Below are 21,436 nucleotides of genomic sequence, written 5' to 3'. Positions count from 1 at the left end.
CCCCCCCCCCCTTCTATTTTCTTTCTAGAATACTAACGGAAGAGGAAAATTTAAGTGCAATGTCGATGGATGTCTAATGTTCTTCCTTCCCTTTTATATTTCTTATCCTCTCCGATCTTTCTGTCTCATCTGCAGTTTTTTGCCTCCATGATCTCTACCTTCACCTTGAACTTCTTCCTCAGTATCTATCATAACAAACCAGGAGACCTTTCCAACCCGGGTCTCATCAACTTTGGGCGCTTTGAGAGTGATGTGAGAAACTCACATTGTTTATTTTTCAAGCTTTATGTTGTTTGTTAGTTTGAGTAAAGATTTCACTATGTACTTCCATCCTTTTCAGAGTGTGGCCTATAACCTCTATGAGATTCCCTTGTTCATCATTATGGGAGCCATAGGTAAAAACTCTGGCATGTTTTTGAGTCATCAACAGGGTGCACCTGACTCTTTCATAACTGGGTGGAGGCCATGAATAATATTATAGCAATAACAAAACTAAATTTAATTTGGTTACTGTTTCAAAATCTGAGTGTTTATGTCCTGTTTTCCATCCCTCTCCTGTGCAGGTGGATTGCTGGGAGCTCTGTTCAACAAGCTCAACTACTGGCTGACCATCTTCAGGATCAGGTAAGGTTTAGAAAGCCATCAAATGAACACAAGTGCAAAACAAAATGTCTTAAATTCAGGGAATGTTCAACAAAGAGTCAGGTGATGTTCTGTATAAGGAATTGCTTTGTATTTTTAGAGCGCCATGTAAAACAATACATGGCTTTGCGCATGCCGGTCATAGACAGGGTGGGGTGCAAGATAAGGAAGTTTCATCTCAGAATGTCAACATTGTTATGATTGAAGTGTTTAAAAATAACCAAGAGTAAGAGCAGGTATAGTCACTGGGAGACTTTCTGATTTGGGAGGAGATTCTGGTAAAATAGTTGTTCCTGCTTCCGAGTCTGGAGCTGGATGGTATATATTGCGCATGTGAATGTATACCAAGGGCAGTAGTACAATAATAATGGCACAGCAGTCAGTAATACAATACAAATGAATCACATACCACACAAAAAACAACAACAAACACAATTGAAAAGAAATAAAGAAACCAAGACTATGTTAAATCCTAGTATATGGCTGGAACGTGTATGGTCAGTATGCTTAATTGTGTCCAAATTGTTCCAGGGATAGTCAGCAGTGGTGTCTATAATGGGATTATAGATATTTAAAACACATCCTAGTCTAACTTTGGTCCGCATAAGGCGATATATAAAATAACATTAACTTCCTGAAGTCAGGTATTTTTATATTCAGTCCATGTCTTGGCAGTCATGCTTCTAAAAACACTCCTGTCACCTGGCACAGTTAGTGTGTTTACGGGTAGAGTCTCATCGGGGTCACGTTTGGTAACAACAGTAATTGGAACATTTATAAAGCCACATTGCCTGAAGGCACAACATGGCAGAGATTGAAGTTTTTCAGGTTGTTATTTTTTTCTGTAACTTGGGAAAGTACATACTGAGTGTGAGTGTATTTGTGTGCGTGTACGTGTGCGTGTGTATGTGTGTGTTACACAGATATGTTCATCGCCCTTGTTTACAAGTGATGGAGGCCATGTTGGTTGCTGCTGTGACCGCGACAGTGTCGTTCACCATGATCTACTTCTCCAATGACTGTCAGCCTCTGGGGCCTGAGCACACGGAGGAGTACCCCCTGCAGGTACACACAACACGGGTTATGTAGTAAAGCTAAAACTGGGGAAGTCACAATCACATGTGTCAAATTTGATGTGCATGATTGAGCAAATTTGACCAACACTAAGTGCAGATTCAGATAAGACATGCCTTCTCACAGTGAATCTTGGTGCTTCTGTTTTTTTACCAGTACAGTTTCAGTTCAATAAACTTTAACAACATTAATGTCATGAGAACAATTTTGTATTAAGGAAGAGTACAACATTTTTAGCATTTATGTCCCTCAAAGGATGAACACTACTGACTTTGGTGATCCCATGACTTTTCCTCTAACTTGAGTGTCTCAGCAACTATTAAACTGATTGTTCTGAAATTTGGTGAACACATTCATGTCCCCCTCAGGATCAGTTATAATTACTTTGGTGATCCAGTGACCTTTCATCTATCGCCATCGTCAGTTCAAAATTTAAGCTAGTGACATTCACATTGTACTCTGTGTTTGATGCTAATGCTTACATGCTAAACTGAGATGTTGAAACATTGGGAAAGCAATGGGAGGGGCATTTGATGAAGAAAAAAAGGTTCAATCTCAAGGCATCATGTTCACTTTTCATGCAAATGTGGTTGGCATACCATCACTGAACCTTATCTGTCCTAATGCGCTTTGTTTTACAATTGTACATATGTGAGCTGGTAGATGGAATGAAAAAGCCTCAACAAGAACCAAAAACAGGAAGGGAGCTCTTTGTGTCTCTTCTTCTTTCTCTAGTTGAGTTACCCTTATCATTTCTGTGTCTCTCTCTCTCTCAGTTGTTCTGTGCAGATGGGGAGTATAACTCCATGGCAACGGCCTTCTTCAACACTCCTGAGAGAAGTGTTCGTAGTCTCTTCCACAACCAGCCAGGTAAAGCTGTTCATGAGGGAAAGCTTGCTAAAAATAATTCTGGATAGACATGTGCACCGGCCATTTCTTCCTTTTTAATTTGCATACCGGCCCAAGTGGAGGGGAACAGGATCATAATGGAAACACTAAAACAGTTCACCTCTCTTCCCTCTCTTTCTTAAAGGAACCTACAATCCCTTGACCCTGGGTTTGTTCACCCTGACTTATTTCTTCCTGGCGTGTTGGACCTATGGCCTGGCGGTGTCTGCTGGAGTCTTCATCCCATCTCTTCTCATAGGAGCAGCCTGGGGAAGATTGTTTGGAATCCTGCTGGCCTCCATTACCGCCTCTGGCTCGGTTAGTGTGCGTGTGTAGTCTGGATGAGGACAAGACGACACCTTTTAGTACCCATATTGAAAGCAGACCATAGTATTGCTGAATTGAAGTCCTACAACTTTACTTTACTTACCTAAATGTGGTCACGGAAGGCTTGTATCAGGTGGACGCGCTGAAAGTTTTGTTGTCATTACCTAGAGTTCCACATGGGGGCGGCAGAAACTGCGCACCATAGCTTTAAGACCACATTTCTCACAACTTTGTGTGCGTGTTGAAAATAGTAGTTTTCACCAGACCAGAAGCTACTATCTTAAGGGACTAGGACTTAATAATCATAATACAAAAGTTAAAGGAAAAACATATATCTTTTTTAATGAACTGAGTAAAGGTCTTTCCCTTTTTAAAGCTAATATTCCGGATGCTGTGACTTACTGTTTGACTTTACCTTGTGTGTTTTGTTAGATCTGGGCTGATCCTGGTAAATATGCCCTGATTGGAGCTGCAGCTCAGTTAGGTGAGTAACCTCCATTTTCACTTTGTTTGTCTTTAGCGCCTAATATTGGACTTGTTCACGGCTACCAGTACTCGGAAATTGTCTTTTTAATTATCATTTTCTTCTGTTAAATACAGACCAAGATAAAAGATAAATGTTTAGTACCTATACTGATGCTCTGCTCTTCACAGGTGGCATTGTGAGGATGACCCTCAGTTTGACTGTCATCATGGTAGAGGCTACAGGAAATGTCACATACGGTCTTCCCATCATGCTCGTACTCATGACTGCCAAGATAGTAGGAGACTATTTTGAAGAAGTAAGTATATTCAAAAAGAAACAACTCATTAAAAACGTCCCACAGCTTTTAATTTGGAGAGTATGGAGACACAACAAACATAATATTGTTGTCCCAAATCCATATTAGGTTTTGCGTAGGGGTGTTGAATTAGTCATTGCATCGATGCATCGCGACGCAGACGTGGAAATTCTGCATCCATGCTGTGACAGACCATAATTGATTATTGCCTACTGATGTTGCTTGTTGATTTTCCAGTTGCTGCTTTTATTTTTTATTTTGTATCTGTTGTCTGCTGTGTTCAGACTCCGCTATATTCAAGAAGGTGTTTATTTTTTAAGAGCAGATCAACGTGGTATCATGACTTTGCGTACACATATAGTTCAGTTCAGTTTATAATTTGTCGCAGGAGGGCAATTTGTATGCAGCAGAAAGACGTCTCATGAGAATATACAACACAAACCACGCAACAATTTACACAATAAAAACAGCAATAAAGACAGCAGCGTATTAATATATAATAATATTGAGCAGGTGACGCATCGTGATATAACATCTGATGGCACACCTGTAGTGTAGTTAACTGTTCATACAAAACTGCAAGTTTTATAATTACCCTAAAACTGTATACAACAAAGAAAAGTATGTGGTGCACACTGGATAGAATTGGGTCACAGGAAGAGTCTGTAACCTGTCTCTTCCTGCTTCAGGGTCTGTATGACATCCACATCAAGCTGCAGAGCGTTCCCTTCCTGCACTTGGAGGCTCCCGCCACCTCCCACTGGTTGACCGCCCGGTAAGGGCCTTTCTGTTTGTGTATGGCTGAGTGAGAACCATATTGATTGGATGATTAAGTTATATCAAACTCAATTTGACCCTTGTCCGGTTTTTGTACTTTTTCTCACTCTCTGCTTTTACTCATTCTCTCGTTTGTTTCACCACTGCCCCCCTCCCTCCCCGTCTCCCTCCCACATCCAGAGAGGTGATGGGTTCCCCGGTCACCTGTCTGAACAGGATAGAGAAAGTGGGAACCATCGTGGACATCCTTAGCAACACGTCTACCAATCACAACGGCTTCCCAGTCGTGGTGCAGGTTACTGCTAGTGACGAGGTACTGTATGATGGTTTAGCGTTCTCTTTATTTATTGAGTTATTTTTGTGACTTGAGTAAAAGAAAAATAATCAAGTTTTACTACCTGCTTGGATCCACCCATAGTTAAAATGTATCTACCGGGAGTGGCAGTAGCTCAGTCCGTGGGGAGTTGGGTTGGGAACCGGAGGGTCGCTGGTTCAAGTCCCCATACAGACCAAAGTACACCACACTTTGGTCCGTGTGGGGACTTGAACTGGTAGCTGCAGGGGTACCAGTTCACCTCCTGGGACCTGTAGGCACCAAACCCCCAACTGCTCAGGGCGCTTTTCCATGGGCAGCCCCCTCACTCTGACATCTCTCCATTAGTGCATGTTTAGGTACTGAGCATGTGTGTGTAATTCAGGCTGGTCTGTAATAACAACAGAGTGTAAATTGTAATTTTCCCTTGTGGGATTAATAAAGTATACATTATTATTACCAGATGGAGCATTGAAACAAGTATTTGGGGATAATAGGTAAACCCCATTTATCTTATTCCCTGGTAATGTGTGAGGTCATGTTCAGGTATGTCTAGTGTATGTGCAGCGAATCAGATGTCAGTGTAAAACTTCAACTGTAAATGTAGTGTTGGTGTCTCTTTTAAAATGGCATTTTTGACCAATAATATGCAGTTCAGGGAGATATATTTTCAAAAGGATGCAGAAATACCTGCATCTATTGCAGCGAATATTAAATCACAGTGCAATGCAGACACAGGATCTGTTTGAGGAAATGATGACCTCTGCCCTTGTTATGTATTGAGTCCACTATTGAATGGAAACCATCCAGTTCCCATTCTCTGGAGGATGTGAGAAGTCCTACTGAGAACTGGCAACTAAGTCGATGGTACACCACAAGTTGAGGCTCGTAATCGCAGTGCTTTTGTTACAACTACTGGCACTGAAGAAGGTTATAGACTGTTAATACCAGAAAGGGATTTTACTTTGAGTTTGAGCTTTGATGCTACGTTTTTCTATCATTAATGACACCTTTTTACACTTTTCTCATGTTCTTCTCTCCCATTCAGCCAGCGAAGCTCTGCGGCCTCATCCTCCGCTCTCAGCTCATTGTTCTTCTCAAGCACAAGGTAACTTCAGCAACAGAAAAATGTCCATCACTCTTGTGATGATTTAAATGGAGTCTGGAGTCACTGTTTGTTCCTGCTCTGTCCTGGCAGGTGTTTGTGGAGTTGGCCCGGTCCCGGCTGACCCAGAGGAAGCTCCAGCTGAAGGACTTCAGGGACGCCTATCCCCGCTTCCCCCCAATCCAGAGCATCCACGTCTCTCAGGACGAGAGGGAGTGTATGATGGACCTCACTGAGTTCATGAACGCAACGCCTTACACTGTACCACAGGTAACACACACACACACGCACACACACACACTCGCACACTCAGATATTACAAGCACAGATTTACCTCCAGTTTTTTCACTTGCAAATGTAACACAGGTGCTGTAAAATGTGTTGTAAAATATTCAAATATTGCTGGTCCCAAGGTTTTTCCTTGTTCAGTTGTTTATTTCAGTTGTGTATGTTTATTATTGTTTAAGTAAAATAATGCGATTTGTTTGCAGGAAACGTCTCTGCCTCGTGTGTTTAAGCTGTTCAGGGCGCTGGGACTCAGACACCTGGTGGTAGTGGATGATGAGAACAGGGTAAGAGTGCGTGTTTGTGTTTCTGTGTCCATAATTTTTTTCATCTTTGGCCATCACAAGAACACTTCTTTATGTATTTATTAAAGTGACAGGAAATGGTTACTTTCAGTGTTGCTGGATGCCTTGATCATAAAGCCGATTGTTCTAACACACTGCAGGTGGTTGGACTGGTGACAAGGAAAGACTTGGCCAGATATCACCTGGGAAAACACGGACTAGAGGAGCTTCAGGTGGCCCAGACATAGCACACACACACACACACACACACAAATCTATGAACTATGACCACTTGATGCCTCATAAGCTCTATGCAGGACACGAACAAGGGCCAAGAGGTCTTTGTTATTTTTATGCCAAAATAGTCACCCTGACAACACATGGAAACCCTTTGAACAGGCCTGGGTCATTAACAAAAAGACACGTTTAAATGTCAAACTACTCTTGGTGTAAACATTGGAAGTGTGAAAAAAAAATTAACTGCACCCAACGCGAAAATTTGCTCTGTTGAATCTGTGTGAAATGATTTACTTTGGAAGGATTCTGACTTCCTTGATTGTTATCACAGTTTGTATGTTTGGTGGTGCTGAGGCATCTAAGGATATCTTTTCACAGGGCTTTTGTACCCTTTTGCCGTGCTTATACGTGTTCACAGACCTCACTCTGTACTGCACTTTTCTGTATGGGGTCAAGAAAAAGTCGGAATGACAGGATATTTTCAAAACAAAACAGCCACTTTGCCAGCTGGAAGAGAAACCTGATGCTTTGCTGCTTTTGTTACAAAAACAGCCACACATACATCACTCTGTCTGTTCTTAGTCTTATTCTGTCTCCGCTACATCACGTGACGCCGTACATCATTGACCATGTATTCATTATATTTTAAATAATTCAGATGGCTGTTCTTTATGTCTTGCTATTGAACTAAACAAGGCATTTAAATTGGTTTGCTTCAAAAACATGATTTTGAGTGAGTGAGTGTAAGCACTTACCATTTAAGGTTTCTTCTGGCAATGTCAAAAAAGTTTTTATTTTCAATTGTTTACTTTTGCACGTGGTCATATGCTTTTATTTATTGGTAATATTGAATATTTAAAGTGTGTGGTTTGGGCTCGTTTATGGTCAGGCAGAGTTTGGGCTTGACATATCCCATAGTTCAGGACTTTCACAAGTGCGTTTTGAAGAGAGACCTGATTATCTGAAGCTTGTCTCAGTTGGTCTGTTATTACATGGATATTCAGATCCTTCCTTCTCTTTTTTTCTGTCAGCTTTTACTGAATATGTGTGTGTGCTACTGTCAGTAAAAAAATAGGTTGAATCTCATAGGTACTAACTTCATATTTAACACCTCCAAATGTTTACACTACCCACAAGTGTTCCTCATGAAGCTCCATATAGATGTAAACCATTGTTTAATGCATCCTTTCTGTTCAATCCAATACATAAATTCCTGCGTTACTCCAGTGAGGACACTATACGCACAGATTCTCTGATTTATTGTTATTTGTAAATCCAACATTTCTTCAATTGTCTGCATTATTTGTTCTGCTTTGTGTACTTCATAGGTTTTACTCATCGATTGTTTGGTCTTTGTTTGTTTTGTTTGTCAGAACTATGCTCTATTTTATAACCAATGGATAAGCCTTTTGTGAATTAATAAAGTTTGAATGTATCTATTGTTATTATGATTTGTTTGGCTGTTTGATCGGAAGCTATTCAAACTTTTGCAAAAGAGTGATTTTTACTCTACAGCAGTGATGGAATAACGGCGTTACTTTTTTCAGTAACGAGTAATCTAATTGATTACCCCTCCCATCTTAGTAACGCCGTTACTGTTACTGCTGAAAAATGTGGCGCATTACAATAATTGAAGCTTTTTTTTTTTTTCATCAGACCAACTAGATTTCTGAGCCGAAAGGCAAAGACTTTTTTTCTTCCTTGGTTAGTGGCAGTACACGAGGCAAGCGCTTAAATGCTGACGATTGGCTGAGGTTGAGCAAAATTTCATGGTAAGCCAATCAGAGGTAGAGTTGGGCGAGTGTTCATAAGCAAGCTTAGTCAAACACATAACAAACAAAACAAGCGAGTCAGTCAACAAGAGACGGGTATGGCGTTATGAAATCGGGGGGGGGGGGGGGGACGTTTTCCTGCTAAAGATTCCCACCGTGGTCTGAAAACATAGGCACTATGACTACAGAGTGGCTAATCGCTGTCACTCCTCACTTCTCCCTTGCCCTACCTCCCCCCCCCCCTCCCACACACACACACACAACTTGACGCACACACCAGCGCATAAGAATAAACATAAGGCCACTTACGTTGTTTGCGCGGCAAAGAGTGTATTTTTATTTATTTATTTATTTATTTATGCTATAGTGCTTAGCAAGCATTATTTAATTTTGCCCAGTTGTGGCCTGTGGGGCAATAAATATCAAAAGTTCTAAAACATCAATACATGTTATTTGTATTGATCTACTAGACATAATATCTACATACATGGCATTTGATTGGAGGCTAGTCTCACTTTGTCCCACAGCAACATTAAAAGAGTTTAGACTTGTGTGCAGTTTCTGTTAATAATGTATTAAGTGTCCATATCATTATAATATTCAGATTTATCATAAATAATTGAACATGCACATGTATTTTATGTTCCGTTAAAGAGGGGTGGAGGTCACATTTGAGCATTTAAAAATGTACTTGAAAGTAACTCATTAGTTACTTTCAGAAGTAACTGGTTACTTTTATAATTTGTATCTAATTGAGTTACTTTTTGGAAGAAGTAACTGTAACTAATTACTTTTTAAAAGTAACTTGCCCGACACTGCTCTACAGTGTGTATTTAAAGGTTTGCCAGTCAAACTGTATTGACAAACACAATTGGAAGCATCAGAACTTGAAAATCTCACCTCAGTTAACTGATCTTATCTTATTTAACCCTCATCTAACCTTTCAATTACAAAGCAGTGTCTTCGTATTAAACACATTTACCCCCAACAGATAGTTCTCAGTAGAGTAGAGCGTATCCTGGAAGCTGGTACATTATACTGCAGTGGGAGCAGAGGACATGTAATCTTACAGCCACTGGCAGCCCACAGGGGGAAATAGAACATCTTATGTAGTATGTTCTGCTGATAATACAGATCAATTTCACACATAACTTACATATAAAACTAACACACCGGGCTGAATATTTACTGTAATTCCTTGAGGAATGTTATGACTTTTTACAATAAATCTTTTCAGACCCACCTTGTCTCCATCCCCCCTTGTATCACTTCTGTTGGCGTCCACTAGATGTCAGAAAAAGGCCAGATGAAAACACTTCCCAGCTGGACCTACTCACAGATGCCAAGTTACTTCAATGTCAAAAACCAGCTGTTCCCTATTTAAATGTAACATGCATGGATTTCAGCTATCATTGGTTATAAGTGGCAGTCTGTTGGTGTATGAATTCACTGCAACTAAATTTCTGATGCAAAGAGTTGGGTTCAGGCAGCTCATAAAGGTAAATGTGTCACCTGCCAGTGCAAACAGAACTTTGTGCAGGCTTTGACTTTTGCAGCATTTGTTGTTGTTGTGCATTTTACAGGAAATGCTCAATCTTGTATATCTGTACTGCAACTGGACAAGGATAGTTTATCAGCATGTATTCCATGGATGTATAGCATGGATTATAATTTTCCAATCACAGATGCCCTGAAGAGATGTTTGGGATGTTTTTGTGCTAAAAACACACTATTACAAGTAAATGTCACTGTGTAAATATCATTACTTAGAATATGTACTTAAAGTTTAAGTACTCATAATTCAGAAGAATGCTACTATGAGTGTTATACCATGTATTATGTCATTGGATTATTTTTGATAATGTTGGCCTGCATATTTTTATAATCTTTTTGTGTTAAATGGTATTTATTGGTAATCTGACAGTGGCATAATCAACTGTTCATTGTAAGAGCTCTGTGTTTGCAGAGCATTTGATCAGGTTTTCCCTGTTACAGTAAAACATTTGGGCATGCGTGGCTAAACCCAGAGGGGCTCCTTACGCTGAGACACTCTTTATGACACCATCCTTGTTCAAGCACCGGTTGTATTTATGCCACTCATTCCACCGGGGCCCACTGCTGCTGCTGATTTATATTTCCATAAAGCGATATCAAAGTAATGGGTTTATGGCACGGCTTGCTTTAGGACAGACAGGAGAAAGACCCTCTGCTGACTCTGATAGGGGTGATTGGTAGGGCAAGGTGACAATATTAAATCAGTTTTTACTGGCGTTAACCAGTTTAAAATGATGGATTTGTACAAGTAGGCTTAAGATGTTTTCCAGTTTGAGGGGAGTTTATTTTACCTCAGCGTTTTGTGATTTTAATTCAGGAAACCACATGACGTGTACTTTTTATACATTGTGAAACAAGCTTCTATTATTCATTAAAGGATCTCCGAAATCTCTTTAGAATAATCTCTATCTATTCTCAAATAGATTCAGTTTCTTTCCAGATTATTCTTATTATTATATTTAAGACACTTGCTTGGGGTCGGCCTTTAAACTTTCATCTTCCTGCATGTGTGCTGGTCAATGACCAAGGACACATACTAGAAGTATGCAAATGAAATCCCCTAAATTGTAACTTCTTCCAGTTTTTTAATGTTAATTATGAAAAGTAGTTTTCTCAAGAAACCTGAAGACACTGTAGAATAGAATCTAAAACATTTATATAATCAGCAGTAACTTACGACTAAGATCTATTATTTAATTAAAGACCTATGTTGGCCCTAGATATATTGGTCTTGCTCGTTAGCTTGAACCAAAAAACATCCCATCTCTTCTCCAATATGAGCTCTGCTAGCAAGAAGAGAAACTCCAAATTGAATCTGTATCAAGACACAGCATCAGCTCTGTCTCTCCTCTTCCTTGGTTTTTTTTTTTTTATATCTCTGCTCACTCTCCCTTCCAATTTTCATTTTCTTTCCAACCACATGAGCGGACATCCCTCATTTATCAAACTGGCCCATTTCACTAATGTCAGTCTGTATCTGGAGTTGGAACATTAATTGTAATGTGATAAAGCAAATCTGAGTCCGTTTACAGTCGATATGTGTGAAATTTGTCGGAAACCGTTCATTTAAGTCAAATACTGGATTTTTGGGAGGCAAAATTCATTGGAGGAATTGTGTTCAAATCCCACGTCGTGTTGCAGTTTTTGACAAAATATTGAATCAACTACCAACCATATCCTCATTTCTACATGTTTCTATAATCATGAAAGTAAATGTATACACTGTATGTGGGTGTGAAATAGTGTCCTTTTTAGGTTTGAGGAGTCAGAGAATGAGGGACAGGAACAAGAGAAGTTGTCTCACATGTCAGCTGCACAACCTCTGAATGACAGATTAACGATGTGTGTGTGTGTGTGTATGTGTGTGTGTGTGTGTGTGTGTGTGTCTGATTGTCAAGTGGGAGAAGCAACCCCTTTTGTATTCTACAGCCTCGATGGGGAACGCAAACAACTGAGGAAAGAGAGGGGGAAAAAAGACAAATTGATGAAGGAGAAAAAGATTGAATGTAAAAAAAGATGAGAGTATGAGGCATACGGCTGACAGGGTGTGGTCACTGAAAGACAGAGCGAGATATAAGAAGATGAGGGGGGGTGGATAAGATAAATAGAGACACAGAGAGAGATGGCGTGACACAGTGATGAATGGGTGGAAGGAGAGAGTGGACAACACATGAGAATTTGTATAAGTGATGAAATATGAAGAGGAAAGTAAAAGCATGAAAGAGTTGAGGGTGGTGCGTGAGAAGGGGAGGCGAGGAGCAGTGAATGAGGGAGGGAAAGAGAGAAAGAGAAAGGAGGGGGGGGGGGGGTTTAAAGGATGAGTCATTGCAGTCTCGGGGCTGATGACACGAGGAGAAGGGAGGGAGGGATGCAGGGGGGGGTTCACCGTCGTTGCGAAGCAATAGCCGGTCTGAGTAACAATACACACGTGCACCACACACACACACACACACACACACACACACCACACCACACACACACACACACACACACACACACACACACACACACACACACAACACACACACACACACACACACACACACACACGCGCTGCTGCTGCAGACAGCTCTGCCGGCTAAATTGCGTCTGCCTGCCACCGCTCCTGCTGCAGCTGCATGCAGAAATAACAACAGCTGAAGATTTAGCCTTTAGATTTCTTTCTTTTTTTGAGCTTTAGTTAACGAAAGAGAAGAAGAAGTGAAGAAAGCCGGCTGCTTCTCCCTCACCCTCCCTCCCTCCATCGTCTCTCTCTCTTGCTCACACACATCCCCATCACATCCACACCCACACCCAAGGATACCCTCCCTGCATCAGTCTCTCTTACCCCAGCCCTTTACTCTTCCCCTTTAACCCCTCCAACTACATTTTTTTTTTTTATTTCCTCCGGTGAGGAGATGCTCATCTGACCCCTACCTTTTCTTTCCAAATCCAAGACTTTTGTGGATGGTCTCCCTTTTTATCCGTCCCTGCTCTTCTACTTTGTTGCTACCTGTGGAGGTTTACCCAGTTTTCTGGTTTTTCGACTGCCAGCCGTCACAGAGAGTGCAGCCCCGCACAGAGGCATCATGCTGGGATTGGACGTGTGTGAGTTTGGGGGTCAGGTGCTGGAGATGCTGTGGTTAACAATGTGCTACAGAGGTGAGGCGTGCGTGTGTGTGTGTGTGTGTGTGTGTGTGCATGCTCTAGTAAATGATCACTGCTTCACTGTTATTATAGTTTTTAATAGTTATTATACTGCACATGAAGGATCTATTTTAGTTTTTTTTTGCTTTTCAAGTATTCATAATATAAAAATACATTTAGAAATAAAATTCAAATCACGGGTGTGTGGGTTTGTTTTAAAGGATGCTCTTCTGTGTATGTGCTTGAATTTGTGCTTGTGTGTGGTGTGTGTGTGTGTGTGTGTGTGTCTCTCTCTCTCTCTCTCTCTTCTCCTCACACTCAATATGTCTATCCTGGCGGGGTGGGACATTTTTATGTCAAACGAAGCGCTGCCAAGACAAGCCAAAGGTGGCAGATCAATAGCTATTGAATATACTGTGTGTGGGTGTGTGTGTGTGTGTGTGGGTGTGTGTGTGTGTTGTGTGTGTGTGTGTGTGTGTGTGTGTGTGTGTGTGTGTTGGTCTGTGTATATGTGCTGCCGGCTTTTGTAATTATGTTTTAGCTCACATACATGCATGCACACACAAAAACGGTTTGTGTTCATGAGAAATGTTGGCAGAGGGAGCAGCTGAGTGTGTGTGATGACACAGCGTATGCACGAGTCAAGGATTGGTACCATGTTTTATACTTTTGTATTTACAACAGTACTACATTTACAAGGCATCTCTTTCTATCTCTCTCTCTCTCTCTCTCTCTCTCTCTCTCTCTCTCTCTCTCTCTCTATTGCTCTCTCTATTGCTCTCTATCTCTCTCTTTTTCCCTCTCCCTTTCTGTGGTTGTGTGTGTTCACTACACTGCAGTAGTGCTGAGCAGTTCCAGATGGGGGTTTCCCCTCACAGGTGTGTGTATAAGAATGTGTTTTGTGAGATAAAGATGAACAGGCAAGAGAAAGTGAGTGAAGTAATTTGAAAAGAGAGACACAGAAACAGAAAAGAGAGACAGAGAGAGAGAAAGCCACAGAGACAATTAGGAGAGAAGAAACAGAAGAAAATGAGCGATCATCTTCAAGCGAAGGTCTCGGAAGTGGAACTGAAATGTGATTTAGGATCTAAGGCGGCCGAATAATCTGTTCCATTAACTCAATGAATTTCAAACATCCATTTTCAATTGATCGCTCTGCTCCAGCCCAAATCCAAGGAGTCACCGACAAGACCTTCATGTCTGTTGATTTAGTGTTTCAACGCAGGCGCCCTGAACTTCAACCATTCTTCATTTCTTAAAACATCTCAGAGAGACACAGTAGAAGCACTCAATCATTCATCACGTGATTACTATATCATTATATCATTATATATTGGTAACACTTACAAAGTATTCATTAACTATTTAACAAGGTATTATAGTCATCTGTCAACTTTATAATAACCATCCAGACACTGTTTAAAGAGTAAGTAACCCCTTCATAGATGTTTTAAATGTTTTCTTAAAGGCTTACAAATATTTTTTAACAATTACTCCATACCTAATGTAGTATATGAGGGATATTATGTGTGTAACAATAATCTGTTCATTTAAAGCACTACTAATATTTTATAAATTGTAATTCAATTGCTTGTTAACAGTCAAGGGACGGTTTGTTAACAGTTAAATGACAATTAACTAAAAATGAACTAACTATCAATGGACCTTCTATTAATGATGGTTATTATAAAGTGTTACCAATATATTGTCATTGCTGTTTTTGCATCATTTCTCTATTGCCAAGAAACAGAAAAACTGCTTCAAGCGAGAATAAACCAGGGAATCTACGTGAAAAATGCTGTCTGTGCTGTTTTTTGTGACTGTGCCACATCCAATCTTGTCAAAAAACACTTGGCTGAGATTTTTTTTTAAATGAGGAGGAGGAGATTATGATGTGAACGTGGGAGGTGACTGAGTGGAAGAAAACGGCGAGAGTAGGAAGCAAAATGACGAAGCGAGGAGAAAGGGGGTTAGGAAAAATGAGAAGAGATAAACAGCAATGACTAGGGGGATGTCATGAGGAGAGGAAGAGGGAGATAAGTGGAAGGAAGATGAAGCAGAAGAGAGGAGGATTAGAAAGAGAGAAGGCAGAAGAGGAGTTAAACACAAAAGAAAAGAAACAAAGGGAAATGTTGGCGGATGCGAGCTACATGTTCTGTCAGCAGCTGTTACCAGGAAAGTGTGTGTGTATGTGTGTGTGTGTGTGTGTGTGTGTGTGTGTGTGCTTGTGTGCATGCGTGGGTGCGTGCGTGGTAAACAGAGAGAGAGTGGGTGAGTGGGTGAGGCCCATGTGGCAGAACACTCTTCATGAGCTGTCAATCAGCAAAGACCAGCGCAGGAAGCGAGCAAAAAGCGTTCAAACGGGCTAATTGAAATCCCTTTCTCTCCTACTTTTTTTTCTGTCTCTCTATCTCCATTTTTCTCTAATCCTCCCTCACTTTTTACCACCCTCTTCCTCTCTTCATTTCTTTCCCTTTGTCTCCCCCTGCTATTCTCTTTCTCCATCTATGTCCCACTGTCGGATTAAATAAATCAACCTCCATACCTCCCTCTAACCCTTATCTGCCTCCTTCCTTACCTGCCTTACACTCATCTTATTCCCTCTCTTCTCTCCTTACCTGCTCCCTACCGCTATTAAAACACAATCACACATGCTGTCAGCTTGTCAGACGTGTCTAAGTAACTGCATCTACTCCTCACATCATCCCTCATCCTCTTTTTTTTTGTCCCAGCAGTGTTAAATGAGGTTGTATGGGTGAGCAGACACATACGAGACCAATCAAGTTAGTCAATTAGACAACCTGCTGTCTCTATGAATTTGTATGTGTGTGTGTGTGTGTGCGTGTGCGTGCGCGCGTTTGCTTTCTGTCTATAGAGAGCAAAACTCATGACATCATGTACAGACTATCCTCTGTTTCACTAGCTTCTGTCACACCATGCAATCCTGGAGTTTACTGTTCATATTCTAAGACAAATCTACTGTACATCCGCCACAGCAGCAGTTAATTTAAATTGAGTCTTTACTGTTTGAGCAGAGATGAATCTTCCATGAAGATTTAAAAGGGCAGCAGAGCAGGTACCTGCTTCATTGTAACTTGGTCTCGTCCATATCCGCAAAAATTCCCCAACGCTCACGTATAAAGTCATTTTTTCAATTTTGTTGTTATCTAAAAGTGTGGACAGCTTTCAGTCCTCACTTGTCTTCTGTCATTGCAGACTGAATTAACTGCTGCCCCTCGACTTTCCCATGGTCTCTTTAGCTGTGATGTTTAATCCGCAAAATGGTGTTTGTAAAGGCAGAAATATTAAATATGGAATGTTAGTATTGCATTGCATATTTAAAGGTATTTATGTTTCAAGTCTGGATTTTTAGTTATTAGTATTGCTACAAATCTCAAAGGGATTTTGAATGAGGGTTTCTTATCCTCCACATCTGATGTTGAGGCTTTCATTTATAATTGCCAATGCAGCCAGTTCAACCCTGAATAACTGAGATGCCGATTCACGCAGGGCAAATATTATCTCAGAACCTCTGTGTTTGGCGAAATATGGTAGGTAATTTGCCATGGAATTTGCACTTAACAAATTACTGACACGGCAGATTCGCATGAGATTAAGATCACAGACAGACTCTGTAATTATTACAAATTATTAGAGGTCCCAAGGCATTAGTCCCATGTGACTAGGACTTATGACACATCCACATTTTCAGCTGCTCTGATGATGTTAGCGTGGTTGCTTTCAGCAGAAGTCTAATCAGAGTAATTTCCATTGTAATACAGTGTAATACATACAGTATGCTATATGCATACAGTAAGTGGAAAAACTGGAGTCAAAAAGGGAATATGAGTATGGAGATGAATCTAAAACCAAAGTAGTTTATTTTTTACTTTTTTAGCAAGACTATGTAACTTTTGGTGAACGGCTGCTGCTATGGCCACAAGTTCCAGTTACGAGACAACACATTTAATTTTCACTACTTTCGGGCTCGTTATGGTGTGTTTTCTTGTTTTACTTTGTGATAAAGTCAGCAAATTGACTTCTTCAGCGTGCTGTTACACAGCAGTGTTAAGTAAATTGGCTAACATTAGCTAATAGCCACCAAAAGCAACCAGTCTAGGCTAGAAAAGCTGTAGCAACAAAACCCCAAAGTGTATTAACTTGATTAAAAAGGTGTGTTTTATTGCGTATTAAACATTTCATTGAGTAAGATAGTGTTTTCTTTTTTTTTTTTAATGTTACAATAAAGTGAACACTTAAACAAGTCATTATGTTTTGAAATTGAGTTATTTCTTGTCATTTCTATCAGAATAATAGCATATTTTTTATACATTAATTTATTCAGGGAAAATTCACTAGGAGCATGCCTCTCTTTTGCAGGAACACCCTGATCAGATTCACACATTCATACCTAGAAGTTGCCAGGAAAACCGCAGTCTGATCTGTTGGCCACTGAGCAGCTCCATTGGAGTGGGTGGGTTTAAGGGCTTTGCTCAAGGGCACCTCAGTGGTGGTAATTGGTCACCATTAACAATAATAATCATTGAATGAATAATCACCATTGAATAATCACCATTGACAACTGTAACATTACAAGCAAATCATATTCAGTAGTGAAAGTGTTACAATGTGCGAAGAATCTACAGTGTCATGAGACATCCTCAGTGTGTTCATATCCCCGATAACAGCAGCTGGTATCATTCGTTTGTCATCTCAGCCTTTCATCAACAAGGAAACATGAGGGAAATGAGATTTCAATGATTTGCTGGTTAACATGATGAAGTGTTATGAGTGTCTCCAGTGTTGACGGGGCGTCTGCAGCCTTACATGGGAATCTTGCAGGTGACATATTGATTCTGGTCGTGTTGTGGCAGAAAAGGACACGCACTGACAGCAGCCTAAGAGATGGAGGCAAACCCTGCTCATCGCCTGCTGTAAAGCTGTTATTTTGATCCTTCTTCCTACATTGTAGAAGCTGTTATTGGCTTTGTAGAGACCTAAAAGATTCCTTTTTTTTTTTAATCTTCCGCTGTGTGTGCATTTGTGTGTTTTAGTGTCCCATAGGTCTCGTTATAGTGTTAGAACAGAGCAGTGACAGCGGGCCTCAAAGGACTATAAAAAACAGCAAATCAACGCTTAGGGCACAAACACACACATGGTAGACACACACGTAGTGATGAAGAAGTGTTTTCCTGACACAGTGAACAGTTATCTGGGTTAAGGAAAGAGGAGGCAGACAGGGAGTGATTGTTAAAAAAGAGGAAGGCTGCTTAGGAAAGAGAAGAGGAGTTTAACTGGTTATTTAAAACATGATAATCATTTATTTAAATAAGTCACTATCTATCGCCGAATGAGATAAAACTATGGCGATTGAGCCTATGGCCCACTGATGAAAGCCCTTGGTTTCTGTGGTGACATTTGGAAAATAAATGACAAGTCAACTTAGCTTAGCTCATCTTAGCTTAGCACAAAGACTGGGAACGGGGGAAACAGCCAGCAGGGTCTTTCTGACGATGACAAGACGTGTGTGTGTGTGTGTGTGTGTGTGTGTGTGGTGTGTGTGTGTGTGGTGTGTGTGTGTGTGTGTGTGTGTGTGTGTGTGTGTGTGTGTGTGTGTGTGAGCAGACCTCTTGAATCCTTCTTCCCTTGAAGCAACCTCTCCCAAGACAGTTGCTGTGTTGGTCTTCCTAAACATGTTTGGTTTAGCGTCCTGTGTCTTAGTGTAAAAGCTGTAAAACTATATAATCCTTCTGCATATGTGGCTACTGGGTTTTAACTTAGAAGGTGATAGGTAAAAGTCTGAGTTATTTGACTTGTAAGATTTTGGCACTCACACCCAGAGGGGCCTACAAATCCACATAAATAATACAATTATGTGTCTTGGCCCTGTTTTGTACAGTAGGTCTGTTTTTCCCCCAGTAATATCCATCTTTACACAAATTTAATATCACTTTTATTTTGTGTAAAATAAAAATAAATAAATGACTGAAAATCCTCAACATCCACGATTTTAAGCTTTTCTGTAACAACACATGTGCTGATTTACACGTGTAGCACATATTTTACTGCAGACGTGTGTAATGATGCAGAAGACCTCAGAAAATTTCAGAAGCTGCTGGGGTAATGAGGCAGTTTTACCGCTATCAAAGAAAATCCACTAGTTAATATCACATCACAGATGGAGGGCTGAGACCGTTGGAAGAATCACACACACACACACACACACACACACACGCACACACACACACACACGCACACGCACACGCGCACACGCACACGCGCACACACACACACACACACTAAGTGACGCCAAGGGGTCCTGACCAAGCTTAAGTATTTGACAAGTTGGTAGTGAGAATGTCTTGCATGATCAGGACTGAAGTTGGTTAAAAGACGTTACTCAGTGAAAGTAAAAAATATTATAATTTAAAGGCAGTTTTTTTATTCTGATATTTTTCTTATCTCTAAGGACACCAGAGGAATTTGTCTAAGGGGATGCACAAGGGTCATTTAGGTGCTCCATGCATAACATGTTACACGTTGGAAATATTAATAATTGTTCCAACAGTAGCAACAAAAATCCGACTTTAGTCAGTCAGATTCTTTGGAACATTCATTGATACAGTCTCATTTTTTCTGATAAAAGTCATGTGTCCTGGTTTAGAAAAAGGAGACACGTTTCCAAGGTTGACATGTTTCTACTACAACATGCTACAGCTTTAAAAGAAAGCCGTTCAGTTGCATCTCCGTGGACCAAACCCTGCCTTTCAAAATAAATGTTAATTGATAGGGTTAATGTGACAAGTCAGAAGTCTGAGATCAAAGAGGAGCTCTCAGATGTCAGAGGAAACTGGTTTTAATCTCAGCTCAGAAACCTGCTTCACGCTGCCGTGCATGTGTGCACATGCACGCTGGTGAGGGAGCGAGCTGCAGAGTTTGATATGTAAATACAGACAGCTGGGTGAATCATTTATGAAGTCATGTACCATCCATATATATAGTATAAAGTGGAAGGGAAAGACTTTTTCCATAGCAATTGTTTTCAGCTCTTTCCATAAATCAATTGAATCCTACACAGCGAGCACCAACGGAGGGCTTGAAACCACAGTTTAATATGTAAAATATGCAGATTTAAAAGGTTTCTTTGTGTGTGTGTGTGTGCGTGTGTGTGTGTGTGTGTGTGTGTGTGTGTGTGTGTGTGTGTGTGTGTGTGTGTGGTGTTAAAACTGATGCACATGGATCTCTCTTGCTGCATGTAAAAATAAATGCTCGCTGTGTTTCATATCAAAAAGATCCACAGAAAGGTGATGTCACTGCAAAGGAGTTAAAAGGGTTGCATGGTGATGGGTGAAGGCAGCCGTGTTTGGCCTTGACTGGGTGGGGTGCTGCAGAACAACAAGAGTGTGTGTGGTGTGTGGCGTGTGTGTGTGTGTGTGTGTGTGTGTGTGTGTGTGTGTGTGTGTGTGTGCTCGCGTGCATGTGCGGGTGCGCGTGTGTGTGCGTACACTCGTATGGGGTCATTATGTCTGTGTTTAACACATTTGATTCCACTGGTGATTACAGAATCCATGACACAATCGGATTATGCATTTATATATCTTCTGGTGGGTATGTTTGTGTGTGTGTGTGCGTGTGTGTGTGTGTGTACTCTCTGTGCCATCCAATTACCTCTACATCCAGTTCTGAGCTGGTGTACACTGAGCCATCTCATTATGAACAGTAAAAACAAAACCAGAAGCTATTACACAAGGTTGTTAGAGCACAGTAAATAGACGTTCACAGCATAGTTTGTGTCTGTCGGTCCTGTTCTCCAGATAATTGGAGACTAGAGGTATGCACTGTGCATTTGTGTTGGAGACCGTGTAACGATTTAAAAATGATCACTGTGTGTGTTGTAGGTTAATCAGCGAAAAACACTGAATAGGTAATTTATCAGTTTTTGTCCATAACCTCCAACAGGACTGTTGAAAAAAAGACCTTGTGTGAGTGCTGTCTTGCCTTCGCCTTTGAATTTTGGGACAACAGAGCTTTCTTGACTTTGTTCATTATTGAGAAAGTTGAGCAATAGGGTCAAAGATACATTATTGCTAATATTAAGCATGTAATACAGTCAGGAAGTGCCCTCTCTAATGTGTACTGAAAGTGGATGTCAGTGTAACATGAATAAATCTGTGATTCTACAATAAAAATTAAGTTTTTATCCACATGCTAATCTGCCCGGCCGGCCAAGGTGGAGGCTGGGGGTGTGGCCTTGACCAACTGCAACTTTG

The 21,436-nt window shown here is 40.7% G+C and overlaps 2 protein-coding genes across 5 annotated transcripts in view; both read left to right on the top strand.

Moving 5' to 3' along the window:
* Positions 1–12,663, top strand: part of clcn7 (chloride channel 7) — a 19,965-nt gene extending 7,302 nt beyond the window's left edge. For 2 of the 4 annotated variants that reach the window (XM_032536494.1, XM_032536491.1), the window contains 14 exons: positions 136–252; positions 341–395; positions 564–624; positions 1,566–1,707; positions 2,493–2,586; positions 2,750–2,922; positions 3,364–3,415; positions 3,586–3,713; positions 4,403–4,488; positions 4,671–4,803; positions 5,852–5,911; positions 6,002–6,178; positions 6,400–6,480; positions 6,639–8,157. In XM_032536494.1, coding sequence (XP_032392385.1) covers positions 136–252; positions 341–395; positions 564–624; positions 1,566–1,707; positions 2,493–2,586; positions 2,750–2,922; positions 3,364–3,415; positions 3,586–3,713; positions 4,403–4,488; positions 4,671–4,803; positions 5,852–5,911; positions 6,002–6,178; positions 6,400–6,480; positions 6,639–6,725 — 1,446 coding nt within the window. In that variant the 3' untranslated portion in view covers positions 6,726–8,157. The other 2 variants (XM_032536493.1, XM_032536492.1) reach the window with 2 other exon arrangements.
* A 33-nt stretch (positions 12,664–12,696) lies between these two features.
* LOC116702335 (rho GDP-dissociation inhibitor 2) overlaps positions 12,697–21,436 on the top strand; it is a 21,142-nt gene continuing 12,402 nt past the window's right edge. The window contains exon 1 of the mRNA XM_032536509.1: positions 12,697–13,181. Within this exon, the coding sequence (XP_032392400.1) occupies positions 13,109–13,181 (73 nt within the window). The 5' untranslated portion in view covers positions 12,697–13,108. The remainder of the gene's footprint in view (positions 13,182–21,436) is intronic.

The sequence above is a fragment of the Etheostoma spectabile genome, chromosome 15, assembly GCF_008692095.1.
Source record: "Etheostoma spectabile isolate EspeVRDwgs_2016 chromosome 15, UIUC_Espe_1.0, whole genome shotgun sequence".
Classification (NCBI taxonomy): Eukaryota; Metazoa; Chordata; class Actinopteri; order Perciformes; family Percidae; genus Etheostoma; species Etheostoma spectabile.
This window is presented reverse-complemented; position numbering and strand designations above follow the sequence as displayed.